Raw genomic sequence first — 12,564 nt, 5'->3', positions numbered from 1 at the left:
CATCTCTGGAAAATTGTCCGTTGTGAGTGAATGAGAGTGTGTGTGTGCCCTGTGATGGGTTGGCACTCCATCCAGGGTGTATCCTGCCTCGATGCCCGATGACGCCTGAGATAGGCACAGGCTCCCCGTGACCCGAGAAGTTCGGATAAATGGGAGAAACTGAATGAATGAATGAATGTATCTGTGTGATGGCATAAACACACCATTTGTCCTGTCTGCCCTATGGATCAGGTCTCACTTGGTGTTCCACCAGTTTGTACACCAGTTACAGAAAAATGATGGAGTGATTTATAGAGAGAAAGGAGAAAAGATAAAGTAGAGGACACATTTTCCACAACTACATAGACTCGTCTGACTCTCTCGTTCTCTGTAAATAAGTTGTCATCCATCACCAAAATAAAGAGAGAGCGTTTTAAAACAACAGATGCCTCAGTTCTCCACACCACCACACTGCTGCGATCCCTTCACTGGATTCCGGTAGCTGCACGAATCAGATTCAAAACACTGATGCTTGCCTACAAAGTCAAAAATGGACCTGCTAGCTCTTACCTCAAAGCCCTCATCAGTCCACACACTGCACCTCGCACCCTCAGATCTACAGCACTGCATGACTGGTCCCGCCATCTCTCAGGGTAAGAGCTATGTATACATCAAGACTCTCCTCTGTTCTGGCACCGAGCTGGTGGAATGAACTTCATCTAGATGTCTGAGTCACTGGCAATCTTCAAATGACAGATGAAGACATTTGTCTTCATGAAACACTTGAAAAACTAGCACTTTTCCCTGTTTATTGTGTATATAAAAAACTGAACAGAGTTTTAGGCTCATGGTATCTTAAGTATGTAACCTAGTGAACCATTCATTCATTCATTCATTCATTCATGTTCTCCCACTTATCCGAACTTCTTGGGTCACGGGGAGCCTGTGCCTATCTCAGGCGTCATCGGGCATCGAGGCAGGATACACCCTGGACGGAGTGCCAACCCATCACAGGGCACACACACACTCTCATTCACTCACACACACACTACGGACAATTTTCCAGAGATGCCAATCAACCTACCATGCATGTCTTTGGACCGGGGGAGGAAACCGGAGTACCCGGAGGAAACCCCTGAGGCACGGGGAGAACATGCAAACTCCACACACACAAGGCGGAGGTGGGAATCGGACCCCCAACCCTGGAGGTCTGAGGCGAACACATCTATCTATCTATCTATCTATCTATCTATCTATCTATCTATCTATCTATCTATCTATCTATCTATCTATCTATCTATCTATCTATCTATCTATCTATCTATCTAAAAAATGTTCCATGAATCCATAAATTATTATTAGTAAAGAAATATTTTTAATTTTTAAACACACTTCACACTTCATTACGGACTTTCTCATATTAGCATTCAATAAAAGGATTTTTTTTTTAAGTGAGTCAGCAACATTTAATATTTGGTGTCAACATGACCAGTGAAGGGTGTGTGTGTGTTTGTGTGTGTGTGTGTGTGTGTGTGTGTGTGTGTGTGTGTGTGTGTGTGTGTGTGTGTGTGTGTGTGTGTGTGTGTGTGTGTGTGTGTGACGATTATATATTTCTGCATGAATTGAGAACTTTCATTTTCTGGATCATTCACATCTGAAGGTAAGATTTTTCTCACACTGCTGCGATTCCTAGCAGATCTCTTAAAGGCTGCTATTTATTATTCCGACTGTGATTTGTGCTTCGATTCAAACTGCATTTTAAAAAGCTATATTGATTCTTGCCTCGAAATAAAATACAAATAAAATCAGGATTAAAAAAATACATTCATTTGAATTATTTGAAGTAATTTTTTATCCAGGGTAAATAAAACATCTAACAACTAAACTCCAACTAATTCCTTTTAACGCCTCTCCAGTGATGGATCGCAAATGAAGCCAGACGTTTCTCTCGTGAATAATATTAAAAGTGTTCGATGTTAAAGACAGAATTTAGGTCACTGAGGGTAAAAGTGTCCATCAGTAAAAGTGTACATTCTTCTTATATTCACTTAATCCAGTTCACTTGATCCACCAGAGGTCATGAAGACCCACATTCTGTCCCCAGCGTCAGCGGTCTTCCTCTGGGTCTGGTGTTCGAGTTTTCCCCCGACTCACGGCACCACAGCGTGTCCAAATCTCGGCCCGTCTGCCGCAGGTGAGAGCTATTCACATCCCAAACGCAATCTTTCACGAATGGTGACAGTTTTTAATAGCAGCTGAAGAGCTGGGGGAATAAGGAGACGTCCGTAGCGAGACTTGAGGGAAAAAAATCCATAAAAGACTTTAAAAAAGAAGTTTAACACTCTTTCTCTTTAATATACTACCTGTTCAAAGTCACCATGGGGATGTTTGGGGTATCTTCAGCGCTTAAAAATACAATACAAATCTGCCTCTGGTGTAAAACTGCAGAATAAATGTCACTAATCTCACCCACTGGTTTAATCTCATTGATTTAATCTCCCCTTAATCTCACTGGTTTAATCTCACTGGTTTAATCTCCCCTTAATCCCACTGGTTTAATCTCACTGATTTAATCTCCCCTTAATCCCACTGGTTTAATGCCACTGGTTTAATCTCACTGATTTAATCTCCCCTTAATCCCACTGGTTTAATCTCACTGATTTAATCTTTCCTTAATCCCACTGGTTTAATCTCACTGGTTTAATCTCCCCTTAATCCCACTGGTTTAATCTCACTAATTTAATCTCCCCTTAATCCCACTGGTTTAATCTCACTGATTTAATCTCCCCTTAAACCCACTGGTTTAATCCCACTGGTTTAATCTCACTGATTTAATCTCCCCTTAATCTCACTGGTTTAATCTCACTGGTTTAATCTCCCCTTAATCCCACTGGTTTAATCTCACTGGTTTAATCTCCCTTTAATCCCACTGGTTTAATCTCACTGATTTAATCTCCCCTTAATCCCACTGGTTTAAATTTGCTGCTTTAAACCTACTAGTATAATTTCACTGATTAAATTTCACTATGTTAATCCCAAGGATTTACTGGCACAAATTTAATCTCGATGCAATGCCTCTTACTTGTTTAATCGCAAAATCGATGGTGTTAATCTTATTGGATAACAAATCTAGACAAAAGAATCTTATTGGATTAACACCACAGCTTTATTATATTTCGATATCACTTGTTTACGATGGTTTCATCTGATCATTTGTGAATTTGTGCGGTTTTCTCCAGAATCTCCTGCTTTGGATTCCTTGGAATGTCGGAACGACTACATGACGCACATTCGCTGTAGCTGGACAGGAGTTGCCGATCTTCCTCTTCTCCACCTGGACCCGGATGAGCGCAGGTGAGAACACGATACATCCTGAGAGTGCACTTCTGGTCTGAAGTTTTTTGAATGCCGTCATGAGGAAACGGATTTGTGTCGATCAGAGCGTCGGCTTGCGTCCCCGGTACTCTGACGGCCCAGAATGCATCTGGACTGCAGCGATCACAGTGTCGATACAACACTTCGTTGTTCGCCATTGGCTTTGATGACGTCTTCTTCTTCTTCACGCCGCACGCTCGGGTCCTTTCAGGAACCACGAAGCTCACACAATACGGTCAGTATACGCTGCAACACCAACACACCAACATGGGCCATGACACTAGCCTGGTATATTAGCCTAATATCCACAGCTGTATGGTTGGTTTTTATTTTGTTAATGTTACAATAAATAATTGTGGTGTATTTAGTTTGGTTATTTAGTAGAAGCATCAAGTCAAGAAGCTTTTATTGTCATTTCAACCATATATAGCTGTCGCAGTACATAGCAAAATGAGACACCGTTTCTCCAGGATCAAGGTGCTACATAAAACAAAGACAGGGCTAAGGACTTGTAAGTAGTCTTAGCCACATAAAGAGCAACTATGCATCCTGGTGCAAACAGTGCAGGACAAAACAAAGCAGGACATAAGCCAGTGTAGACAAAATGTTACAAGACAATCCAAAAAGTACAAAAAATACAATACAGAAAAGACAATAAACAGAAACAGCGCTGGCCGACCGGTGTAAATACTGTATGTGAGTACTGAATGTTCAAACAATATTTCGTGCAGTAACATTAGAATGAACACAGTTTCTTAGCAGCAGTTCCTGGAGATAATCTATAGAATTGTGCAAAAAAACAGCAAATAACTGAAATAATTGTACAATATGTGCAAAACAGCTGAAATGTTGGACAAAGAGCAAAAAAAGTGTGCAACAGCATGTAAACAGTTTGATGTGTGTGTGTTTTGTGTGGGTCTGTACAGTCCATACAGATGATATGTATGCTAATAAACCAGTGGTACTGTAAGGTCCAGATTTTGGCCTTTAGTTAGCTGAAAATCAGCAAAGTTTAAACTGGGATCATGTGACATCACAATCAGCTTCCGTTTAATAATAAAATACATTTCCTTTTATTTGAGTTAGAGTAAAATAAACAAAAGAAGAGCTAAGCTAATGTTACCTAGCTTACTTTGTATACAGTAGTCAGTCTAGTGTTAGCTGCCTTATTAGCAAAATAAACTAGCTACTTAGCATGTGACGTAGCATCACGTAGTGAAACTTGGTGCTTCTTTATTTGTAAACAACACTAGCTTGATGGCTTAAGTCCAAAACTAGAAGAATTAAACTGCTTTATGATGTAGGAAACATCACAGCAGACTGGAACGTTCAGCTCGTCTCTGAAACCTCCTCGCCAGAAGTGGCTCAGTCCGTGACCTTTAACCTGAGAGCTTCACATATGAGAATTGTGAGTATTACTTACTGTATTAGCAACAAGCTTCCTGTTAAATTGTTGTGTTTGTTGTTTAGCCAGTTAAAATGTTAGCTGTTTTTTAAGAGGATATGTAACTTACTATTTAGCTAGTCAACTAGGTGTGTGTGTTTTTTTTTAGCTTGATAGGTAACTAACATGCTAAAGGATCTACAGTATCTGACAGAAGTGAAGACACCCCTCACGCACTGAAGAAATGACGCAGGCAATGATGGACACTTTTGTGGCCAGTGGTTTAGACATTAATGGCTGTGTGTTGAGTTTTTTTGAGGAGACAGCAAATTAATACTGTTTTACAAGCTGAACACACACTACTTTACACTCAGGGCTCTCAAGTTTTAAAGACAGGCAAGCGTATTCTTTAAATAAGTAAATAAATAAAACAATGGGGGAGTAAGGATCACCGACCGCAATTTAACCAGATACAAAGTATTTGTTTAGTTCCCATGTATTATTTGTGTGTGTGTGTGTGTGTGTGTGTGTGTGTGAGAGAGAAATTATGACTGGAGGTGTTTATTGTAAGTGTTTGTTGCCTTTTTAGACTCCTTTATCATTTGTAATGTTGCTCCCATTTAAAACAGTTCAACACAAGCCCAGACATTTTTAGGGTCATGATTGAGGACAATGTCCCGTCCAGAGACAAAGTGTTTCCTGTTGAGGTTTTGTTCAAACCGACCATCGAAAATACCCTCGCTAATGAATGTTTTTTTTTCTTTGGTTGTTGCGTTAAATCTTACCCAGATACAATAGTGTTATTAGCTGATTGGCTATTGTGTAGCCTCTTTGTTTTGATTGGCTGATAAGTGTCAGGCTCGACTAAGAACTCCAGGGGAGCCGCGCTTGATTCCTGCCCGTTTCCATAGAGACAGCGGTGCGGACTGATACGTTTTGGGTGCTGCGGCTTATTAAATATATGATAAATAGTCAAAAAGTTTTTCTGTGTGAGAAATACGATGTGTGGAAGGAGAGCGGGAGAAAAGACCCAAATGCGTGACACTCGACAGCCCTGTTTACACTGTAGTGTCATTTCGTCAGTGTTGTCACATGAAAGGACATAATTATATATTGACAAAGAATGTGACTTACTTCTGTGACTGTGAAATGGTGTCGAATCATGCTGAAGGGCACTGAGGTAAAATTTTACCACAGAAACCTTTTAGAAAGCGTGATATGAATAACTCTGCTAGCTTAGCACACTGTTGACCCTAATCTCACACAAACGGTCACATGGCCTTTTCAGTGTCAGAGTGACACACGAAACCTCCTGACTTCCGCTTTCACATCTCCGCTCCTCTTCCTTCCCTCTAGATCTATAAATTGCACTTCATGATATTATGTTATGAAAATTAGGGAATTTCTGGACGTTCTGGACGTGACGTGAGATATGACCTAATGTTATTATTAGGAGTGCAAGTGGCAGATGATGAGTTGGTTGTCTGGCTAGGAATCATGGGAAATGGAGTCCGAGGTTTTAAAAGGTGCAGATTCAATCAGCTAATTGAAAGTTTGCGGCGTATTTGTTCCGTGTGAATGATGACTTTTCAGCTTGGTGAACTGAGAGAGGAGGACAGGATGAGTCTGACCATGAAGCAGAACAAAAGAACAGAAGGACTGAATGTCACAAGTTTTTCAGGTAAGCTTTTATGGTTTTTAAGCAATGCTGCAAATAAACAAAAGCCTCCTGCTACCATTGAATTTCTGCCAACTTACTTCAACCAGAGTATTTGTAAAAGCGTGTGTGTGTATTTGTGTGTATTTGTGTGTGTGTGTGTGTGTGTGTGTGTGTGTGTGTGTGTGTGTGTGTGTGTGTGTGTGTGTGTGTGTTTGTGTGTGTGTTTGTGTGTGTGTTTGTGTGTGTGTTTGTTTGTGTGTGTTAGGTTCCCTCCCTGGCCCTTTTAACCTGCAGTGTGTGTATGACACAGAGCATGAGGTGAAGTGCAAGTGGCAGATGAAGAGAGAACTGGTACAGTACGTTGTCTACAACCTGTCCTATCGCACACATCTTAATGCAACGTAAGTGTGTGTGTGTGTGTGTGTGTGTGTGTGTGTGTGTGTGTGTGTGTGTGTGTGTGTGTGTGTGAAAGTATGTTTTTTTAATGTAAGATGTTTAACCCGTCTCCCTCTCTCTCTCTCTCTCTCTCTCTCTCTCTGCCTCAGCTCTGAGTTGTGTTGCACAGAATTCGATGCCGATGATGATGATGATGCTATCGTGAATTTCTCCTGCTCTTTCTCTGTCCCTGATGCTGAAACACTGCTGCTCTCTCTTCATTCACACCCAAGGACCAAAGTCTTCCAGTCACACAAAAACAGTATGTAGTTTTCAAAGAAGTGTTAAACAAATTAAAGTAAAAACTACACAAAAAAGTGTGTATAGAGTCTGTGGAACTGAAGCGGTCTATAACGATGAACACCTAAAATATCTTCCCTCACTTGGTGAATTCAGGTGATGGTTGTTTTTACAGAGAACTGAAATTTCACTGATGAGTTTTTTATTAAACTCCCTCACTTCTGTGTGTGTGTGTGTGTGTGTGTGTGTGTGTGTGTGTGTGTGTGTGTGTGTGTGTGTTTGGTAGTTGAACCTGCAGCTCCAGTGGACATGCGTGTTGAGTTGATCGGAGACGACTGGGTCCTGAACTGGACTCTTCCTAAATATCGAACTGTCCCAATAAGCTCTGAGTTCAGATATTGGAGCAGCACCTCACCTGTGAGTGTGTGTGTGTGCATGTGTCTGTGCCTGTTTGTGCGTGTGCGTGTGTCTGTGCGCGTGTGTCTGTGCGCGTGTGTCTGTGCGCGTGTGTCTGTGCGCGCGTGTGTCTGTGCGCGCGTGTGTCTGTGCGCGTGTGTCTGTGTGCGCGTGTGTCTGTGTGCGCGTGTGTCTGTGTGCGCGTGTGTCTGTGTGCGCGTGTGTCTGTGTGCGCGTGTGTCTGTGTGCGCGTGTGTCTGTGTGCGCGTGTGTCTGTGTGCGCGTGTGTCTGTGTGCGCGTGTGTCTGTGTGCGCGTGTGTCTGTGTGCGCGTGTGTCTGTGTGCGCGTGTGTCTGTGTGCGCGCGTGTCTGTGTGCGCGCGTGTCTGTGTGCGCGCGTGTCTGTGTGCGCGCGTGTCTGTGTGCGCGCGTGTCTGTGTGCGCGCACGTCTGTGTGCGCGCGCGTGTGTCTGTGTGTGCGTGTGTCTGTGTGTGCGTGTGTCTGTGTGCATGTGTGTGTGTGTGTGCATGTGTCTGTGCCTGTTTGTGTGGGTGTGTGAGTGTGTGCATGTGTCTGTGCCTGTTTGTGTGGGTGTGCGTGTGTGCGTGTATGTGTGTTTGTGCGTGTGTCTGTGTGCGTGCGTCTGTCTGTGTGCGTGCGTCTGTCTGTGTGCGTGCGTCTGTCTGTGTGCGTGCGTCTGTGTGCGTGTGTCTGTGTGCGTGTGTCTGTGTGCGTGTGTGTGCGTGCGTGTGTGTGCGTGCGTGTGTGTGCGTGCGTGTGTGTGCGTGCGTGCGTGCGTGCGTGTGTGTGTGTGTGTGTGTGTGTGTGTGTGTGTGTGTGTGTGTGTGTGTGTGTGTGCATGTGTCTGTGCCTGTTTGTGTGGGTGTGTGAGTGTGTGCATGTGTTTGTGCCTGTTTGTGTGGGTGTGTGAGTGTGTGCATGTGTTTGTGCCTGTTTGTGTGGGTGTGTGAGTGTGTGCATGTGTTTGTGCCTGTTTGTGTGGGTGTGTGAGTGTGTGCATGTGTTTGTGCCTGTTTGTGTGGGTGTGTGTGTGTGCGTGTATGTGTGCATGTGTTTGTGCCTGTTTGTGTGGGTGTGTGTGTGTGCGTGTATGTGTGCATGTGTCTGTGCCTGTGTGTGTGCGCGTGTGACTGTGTGCATGTGTCTGTGCCTGTGTGTCCGTGTGACTGTGTGCACGTGTCTGTGCCTGTTTGTGTGTGTGTGTGCATGTGTGCGTGTGACTGTGTGCATGTGTGTGTGTGTGTGTGCATGTGTGTGTGTGTGTGTGTGTGCATGTGTGTGTGTGTGTGTGTGTGCATGTGTCTGTGCCTGTTTGTGTGTGAGTGTGTGCATGTGTCTGTGCCTGTGTGTGTGTGTGTGCATGTGTCTGTGCCTGTTTGTGTGTGTGAGTGTGTGCATGTGTCTGTGCCTGTTTGTTTGTGTGTGAGTGTGTGCATGTGTCTGTGCCTGTTTGTGTGTGTGAGTGTGTGCATGTGTCTGTGCCTGTTTGTTTGTGTGTGAGTGTGTGCATGTGTCTGTGCCTGTTTGTGTGTGTGTGTGTGCGCACGCGTGTGTCTGTGTCTGTGTGTGTGTGTGCGCGTGTGTCTGTGCCTGTTTGTGTGTGTGTGCATGTGTCTGTGCCTGTTTGTGTGTGTGTGTGTGTGTGTGTGTGTGTGTGTGTGCGCGCACGTGTGTCTGTGTCTGTGCCTGTTTGTGTGTGTGTGTGTGTGCGTGTGTCTGTGCCTGTTTGTGTGTGTGTGTGTGCATTTGTCTGTGCCTGTTTGTGTGCGAGTGTATGTATGTGTCTGTGTGTGTGCATGTGTCTGTGCCTGTGTGTGTGCTAACTGTGTCAGCTGCTAACTGTAATTGTTGCTAGGCTAAGCTACAGATGAAATTAGCCTAGCCAGGTAACATGGAGTTGTTCACTTATTTATATTGACAATGTAAATCAATCAAAACTGTCAGAAATCTCAGTGTATCAGAAACCTTCAGATATGATTCTAAATGAATATAAGTGCATTTTAGCATCAGGTGAAAAGCATCCAGGTAAACGTCAGATCTATGGCTAAACCCAGTTAAGGGAACTTTTATTTATTTATTTATTTATTTCAGATCTCGATTGTATTTCAGCATTTCCAGTTTCATTTGATTCCCCGTGTTTCTCTCCACAGGAGTCAGCAGAGACTCTCAGCCTCCCTACAGGTGTGAGTGTGTGTGTCATGGCTGAAAGTCTACTGCGTTCTTCCACCACTTACCTTGCTCAGGTGCGCTGTAGCGTGAGTCCACGGAGGGTTCGAGAGACACGGTATGCTGGCTATCCTTCAGACTGGACCAAACCTGTTTACTGGACCACACGGTCAGGTGAGTTCACACACGCACACACACACACACACACACACTGTAGATGCATGTAGTATATTTTATATATTTATATGTGATGTGTGTGTGTGTGTGTGTGTGTGTGTGTGTGTGTGTGTGTGTGTGTGTGTGTGTGTGTGTGTGTGTGTGTGTGTGTGTGTGTGTGTGTAGCTCCAGTTTCAGCTCCAGTCTGGATGTATTTCCTCTTGTCAGTGAGTGTGACTGCGGCCCTCATACTTATGTACTTCATTTCACATGCATTTCGCAGGTGACACTCTCTCTCTCCCTCTCTCTCCATCGATCAATTGTGTGAATATGTAATTCAAACAATTTTACAGGACACACAGTCTGTATCTCTCTGTCTTTTTTTACATCTGTCTCTCATGATCCATCTCTCACACTCTGTCACTCTGTCTTTGTATCCTGCTTTCTATTTCTCTCCCTAATTCTTGTTGTTCTCTCTCTCTCTCTCTCTCTCTCTCTCTCTCTCTCTCTCTCTCTCTCTCTCTCTCTCTCTCTCTCTCTGTCAGGAGGCTTAGCATGTGGGAGGCATCTATTCCCTCCCCTTTTCGGAGTAAACTGGTGGACACTGTTTGCCAGGTCACACACACACACACACACACACACACACACACACACACACACACACACACACACACACAAGTGGACAACCAGTGGTTTAGGGGTGACTGGAGTGTCCAAGTCAGAACTCTGACCTGAAACCAATTGAGATTTTTTTTGGAGACCTTGTTTGCACGCTGTTATTAAGAACAAATGCTTTTCTATTGATTATTGATTATTGTAATATATAAAGGGTGTGAATATTTCTGAACATCGTGATTTTGAAAATTTGTCAATAAGAAACCCATGAAATGTCTCACATCATTCTCTTAGTTGTTTTTCCACATTAAATATATAAGTGTTATAAAAGTCATTCATCACAGAAGACAACTCAAAAACAAAAAAACTCTCCACTTAAGAGTGCAAAAGTTTGCACACCCTCAAGACAAAAGGGTAGAAATATACAAATGCGATAAAGATGTTTAAAACGTGTTTTCTTAAGATATTAATGATCTCGTTGTAGGATAGCATACAGCCGTCTCAAACAATCAAACAAATATACATTTATCAGCTTCGTATTAACGAGACCTCCAACAATAGGACGTCGTGGAGATGTTTGTCTGAAGGCTGTGGTTAGTGTGAAAGCTTTGGAAGCTGATCTGTGTAAGAAGAGTTTACTGAAGCGGTGCTGAGATCTGGATAGACTAGTAGACTAAAGCAGCACTGTATCATTCTCTTTGTGTGCAGTAATCTAACCGTTTGAACACTCTTTGCTCCTCCAGGTTCGTCCTGAAGAGCTGTTCAGTTACACAGAGAAGGATGATCTGTGTTTGAGCCAGGTGTGTGTCCTGGAGAACCTACAGCTGAATCTTGACAATATGTGAGTGAACTGTATACTACAAATAATATAATCATGCAATGCATGATTATATTATTTGTAGTTACTAATAATGACCACTAGGTGGCGGCTGAATAAAACAGACCTTTGTTGATAAAAGTTTTTATATATACATTTTACCTAAATAAAAAATTATACATTTTAGAGAACCATGTTTTTGTCATATTCTCAATAGTAGTGATAAAAACAGCACAGAAAGTCATGGTGCATTTAATCAATAGTGTGTTTGTGATAGAAACAAAATGTTCCTCATGGACGCTTTAACTTGTGTTCGGGAAGTAGCAGTAGGTCACAGAAGGCTGTGTCCCAGTTCGTTTAGGGCCTTCACCTTGTTTATAAGGACACATCAGACAGCTTAACACTGATATGTTTCACAATTAAATTAAAATGATGTTTGAGTAATTAGTGTTAATACAGTATTTAATGTTATTCCTCTCAGTGATCGGGGATGTGATGACGTCACAACACTTCACACTGCTTATTGTGATGGACTAAACCAACGAATATGGCACTGGCCTTCATTTCCAGCATGTTCTGAACACCTGGGATTTGAAACCTTAATGTGCGATGGCAGGTTTGCTTCTCAAAATACACTTCAGCCGTGCTCAGAAGGATACCAACAGAATCCTGTGTCCAGTCTTGCTTCTTCTTCTTCTTCTTCTTCTTCTTCTTCTTCCTCTTCGGGTGTTTAATTTGATGCTATTGGAATTAAGACATCTTTTTAATGATTTATGATAATCACCTTTCCAGTCCTCTTTGTATAACAGGTTGTATAGTCTTATAGGTTTTAAAAAAAAGTTTATCTACACCTAGGGCCCTATGGGGCAATAATCAGATAACAGGGGCCAAGTTACCCCCCCCCCCCCACACACACACACACACCCCTCCCAACCCAATAAATTGATATTATTGATGCTGTTTTTATGCACTGCATTTCTCTCCTCTGTGTATGCTGTTTGGATGGCAAAAAGTAAATAAATAAATACATTTACATGATTACGACTAAGTGACTCCTGGCCAAATATAACCATTGGTTAAATAAATGACTCTTTGGTTCAAACCAGAATCATGGGCGAAACAACTCTTTCACGAAAAAGAATCACAATCTAAATGACTCTTTTGTTCGAATCAGAATAATTTGCTAAATAACTCACAAAAAGAATCATACTCCAAATGACTCTTTGGTTCAAATCAGAATCATTTGCGAAATAATTCTACTCACAAAAAGAATCACAATCTAAATGACTCTTTGTCCATAGGGAATCATGCTGTAAATGA

The 12,564-nt window shown here is 42.6% G+C and overlaps 1 protein-coding gene and 1 long non-coding RNA gene across 16 annotated transcripts in view; one reads left to right on the top strand and one right to left on the bottom strand.

Moving 5' to 3' along the window:
- Positions 1-12,282, top strand: part of LOC113656989 (colony stimulating factor 2 receptor subunit beta) — a 12,753-nt gene extending 471 nt beyond the window's left edge. The window contains exons 1-14 of one of the 15 annotated variants that reach the window (XM_027168481.2): positions 1,513-1,639; positions 2,037-2,173; positions 3,219-3,333; positions 3,420-3,589; positions 4,659-4,762; positions 6,332-6,419; positions 6,664-6,799; positions 6,944-7,095; positions 7,360-7,490; positions 9,641-9,830; positions 9,999-10,095; positions 10,358-10,427; positions 11,171-11,268; positions 11,726-12,282. In XM_027168481.2, coding sequence (XP_027024282.2) covers positions 2,059-2,173; positions 3,219-3,333; positions 3,420-3,589; positions 4,659-4,762; positions 6,332-6,419; positions 6,664-6,799; positions 6,944-7,095; positions 7,360-7,490; positions 9,641-9,830; positions 9,999-10,095; positions 10,358-10,427; positions 11,171-11,268; positions 11,726-11,978 — 1,719 coding nt within the window. In that variant the 5' untranslated portion in view covers positions 1,513-1,639; positions 2,037-2,058 and the 3' untranslated portion in view covers positions 11,979-12,282. Of the gene's footprint in view, positions 1-1,512; positions 1,640-2,036; positions 2,174-3,201; positions 3,334-3,419; positions 3,590-3,616; positions 3,673-4,658; positions 4,763-6,331; positions 6,420-6,663; positions 6,800-6,943; positions 7,096-7,359; positions 7,491-9,640; positions 9,831-9,998; positions 10,096-10,357; positions 10,428-11,170; positions 11,269-11,725 lie in introns of those variants that run through there. The other 14 variants (XR_003444041.2, XM_027168480.2, XM_047815607.1 and 11 more) reach the window with 14 other exon arrangements.
- Positions 3,124-6,012, bottom strand: LOC125144753. Its single transcript, XR_007143207.1, has 2 exons — positions 5,873-6,012; positions 3,124-3,600 (listed from the first exon to the last, which is right to left on the bottom strand). It is a non-coding gene; the product is annotated as an uncharacterized LOC125144753 (long non-coding RNA).
- Positions 12,283-12,564: the final 282 nt, after the last annotated feature.

This window comes from Tachysurus fulvidraco, chromosome 1, assembly GCF_022655615.1.
Source record: "Tachysurus fulvidraco isolate hzauxx_2018 chromosome 1, HZAU_PFXX_2.0, whole genome shotgun sequence".
Classification (NCBI taxonomy): domain Eukaryota; kingdom Metazoa; phylum Chordata; class Actinopteri; order Siluriformes; family Bagridae; genus Tachysurus; species Tachysurus fulvidraco.
This window is presented reverse-complemented; position numbering and strand designations above follow the sequence as displayed.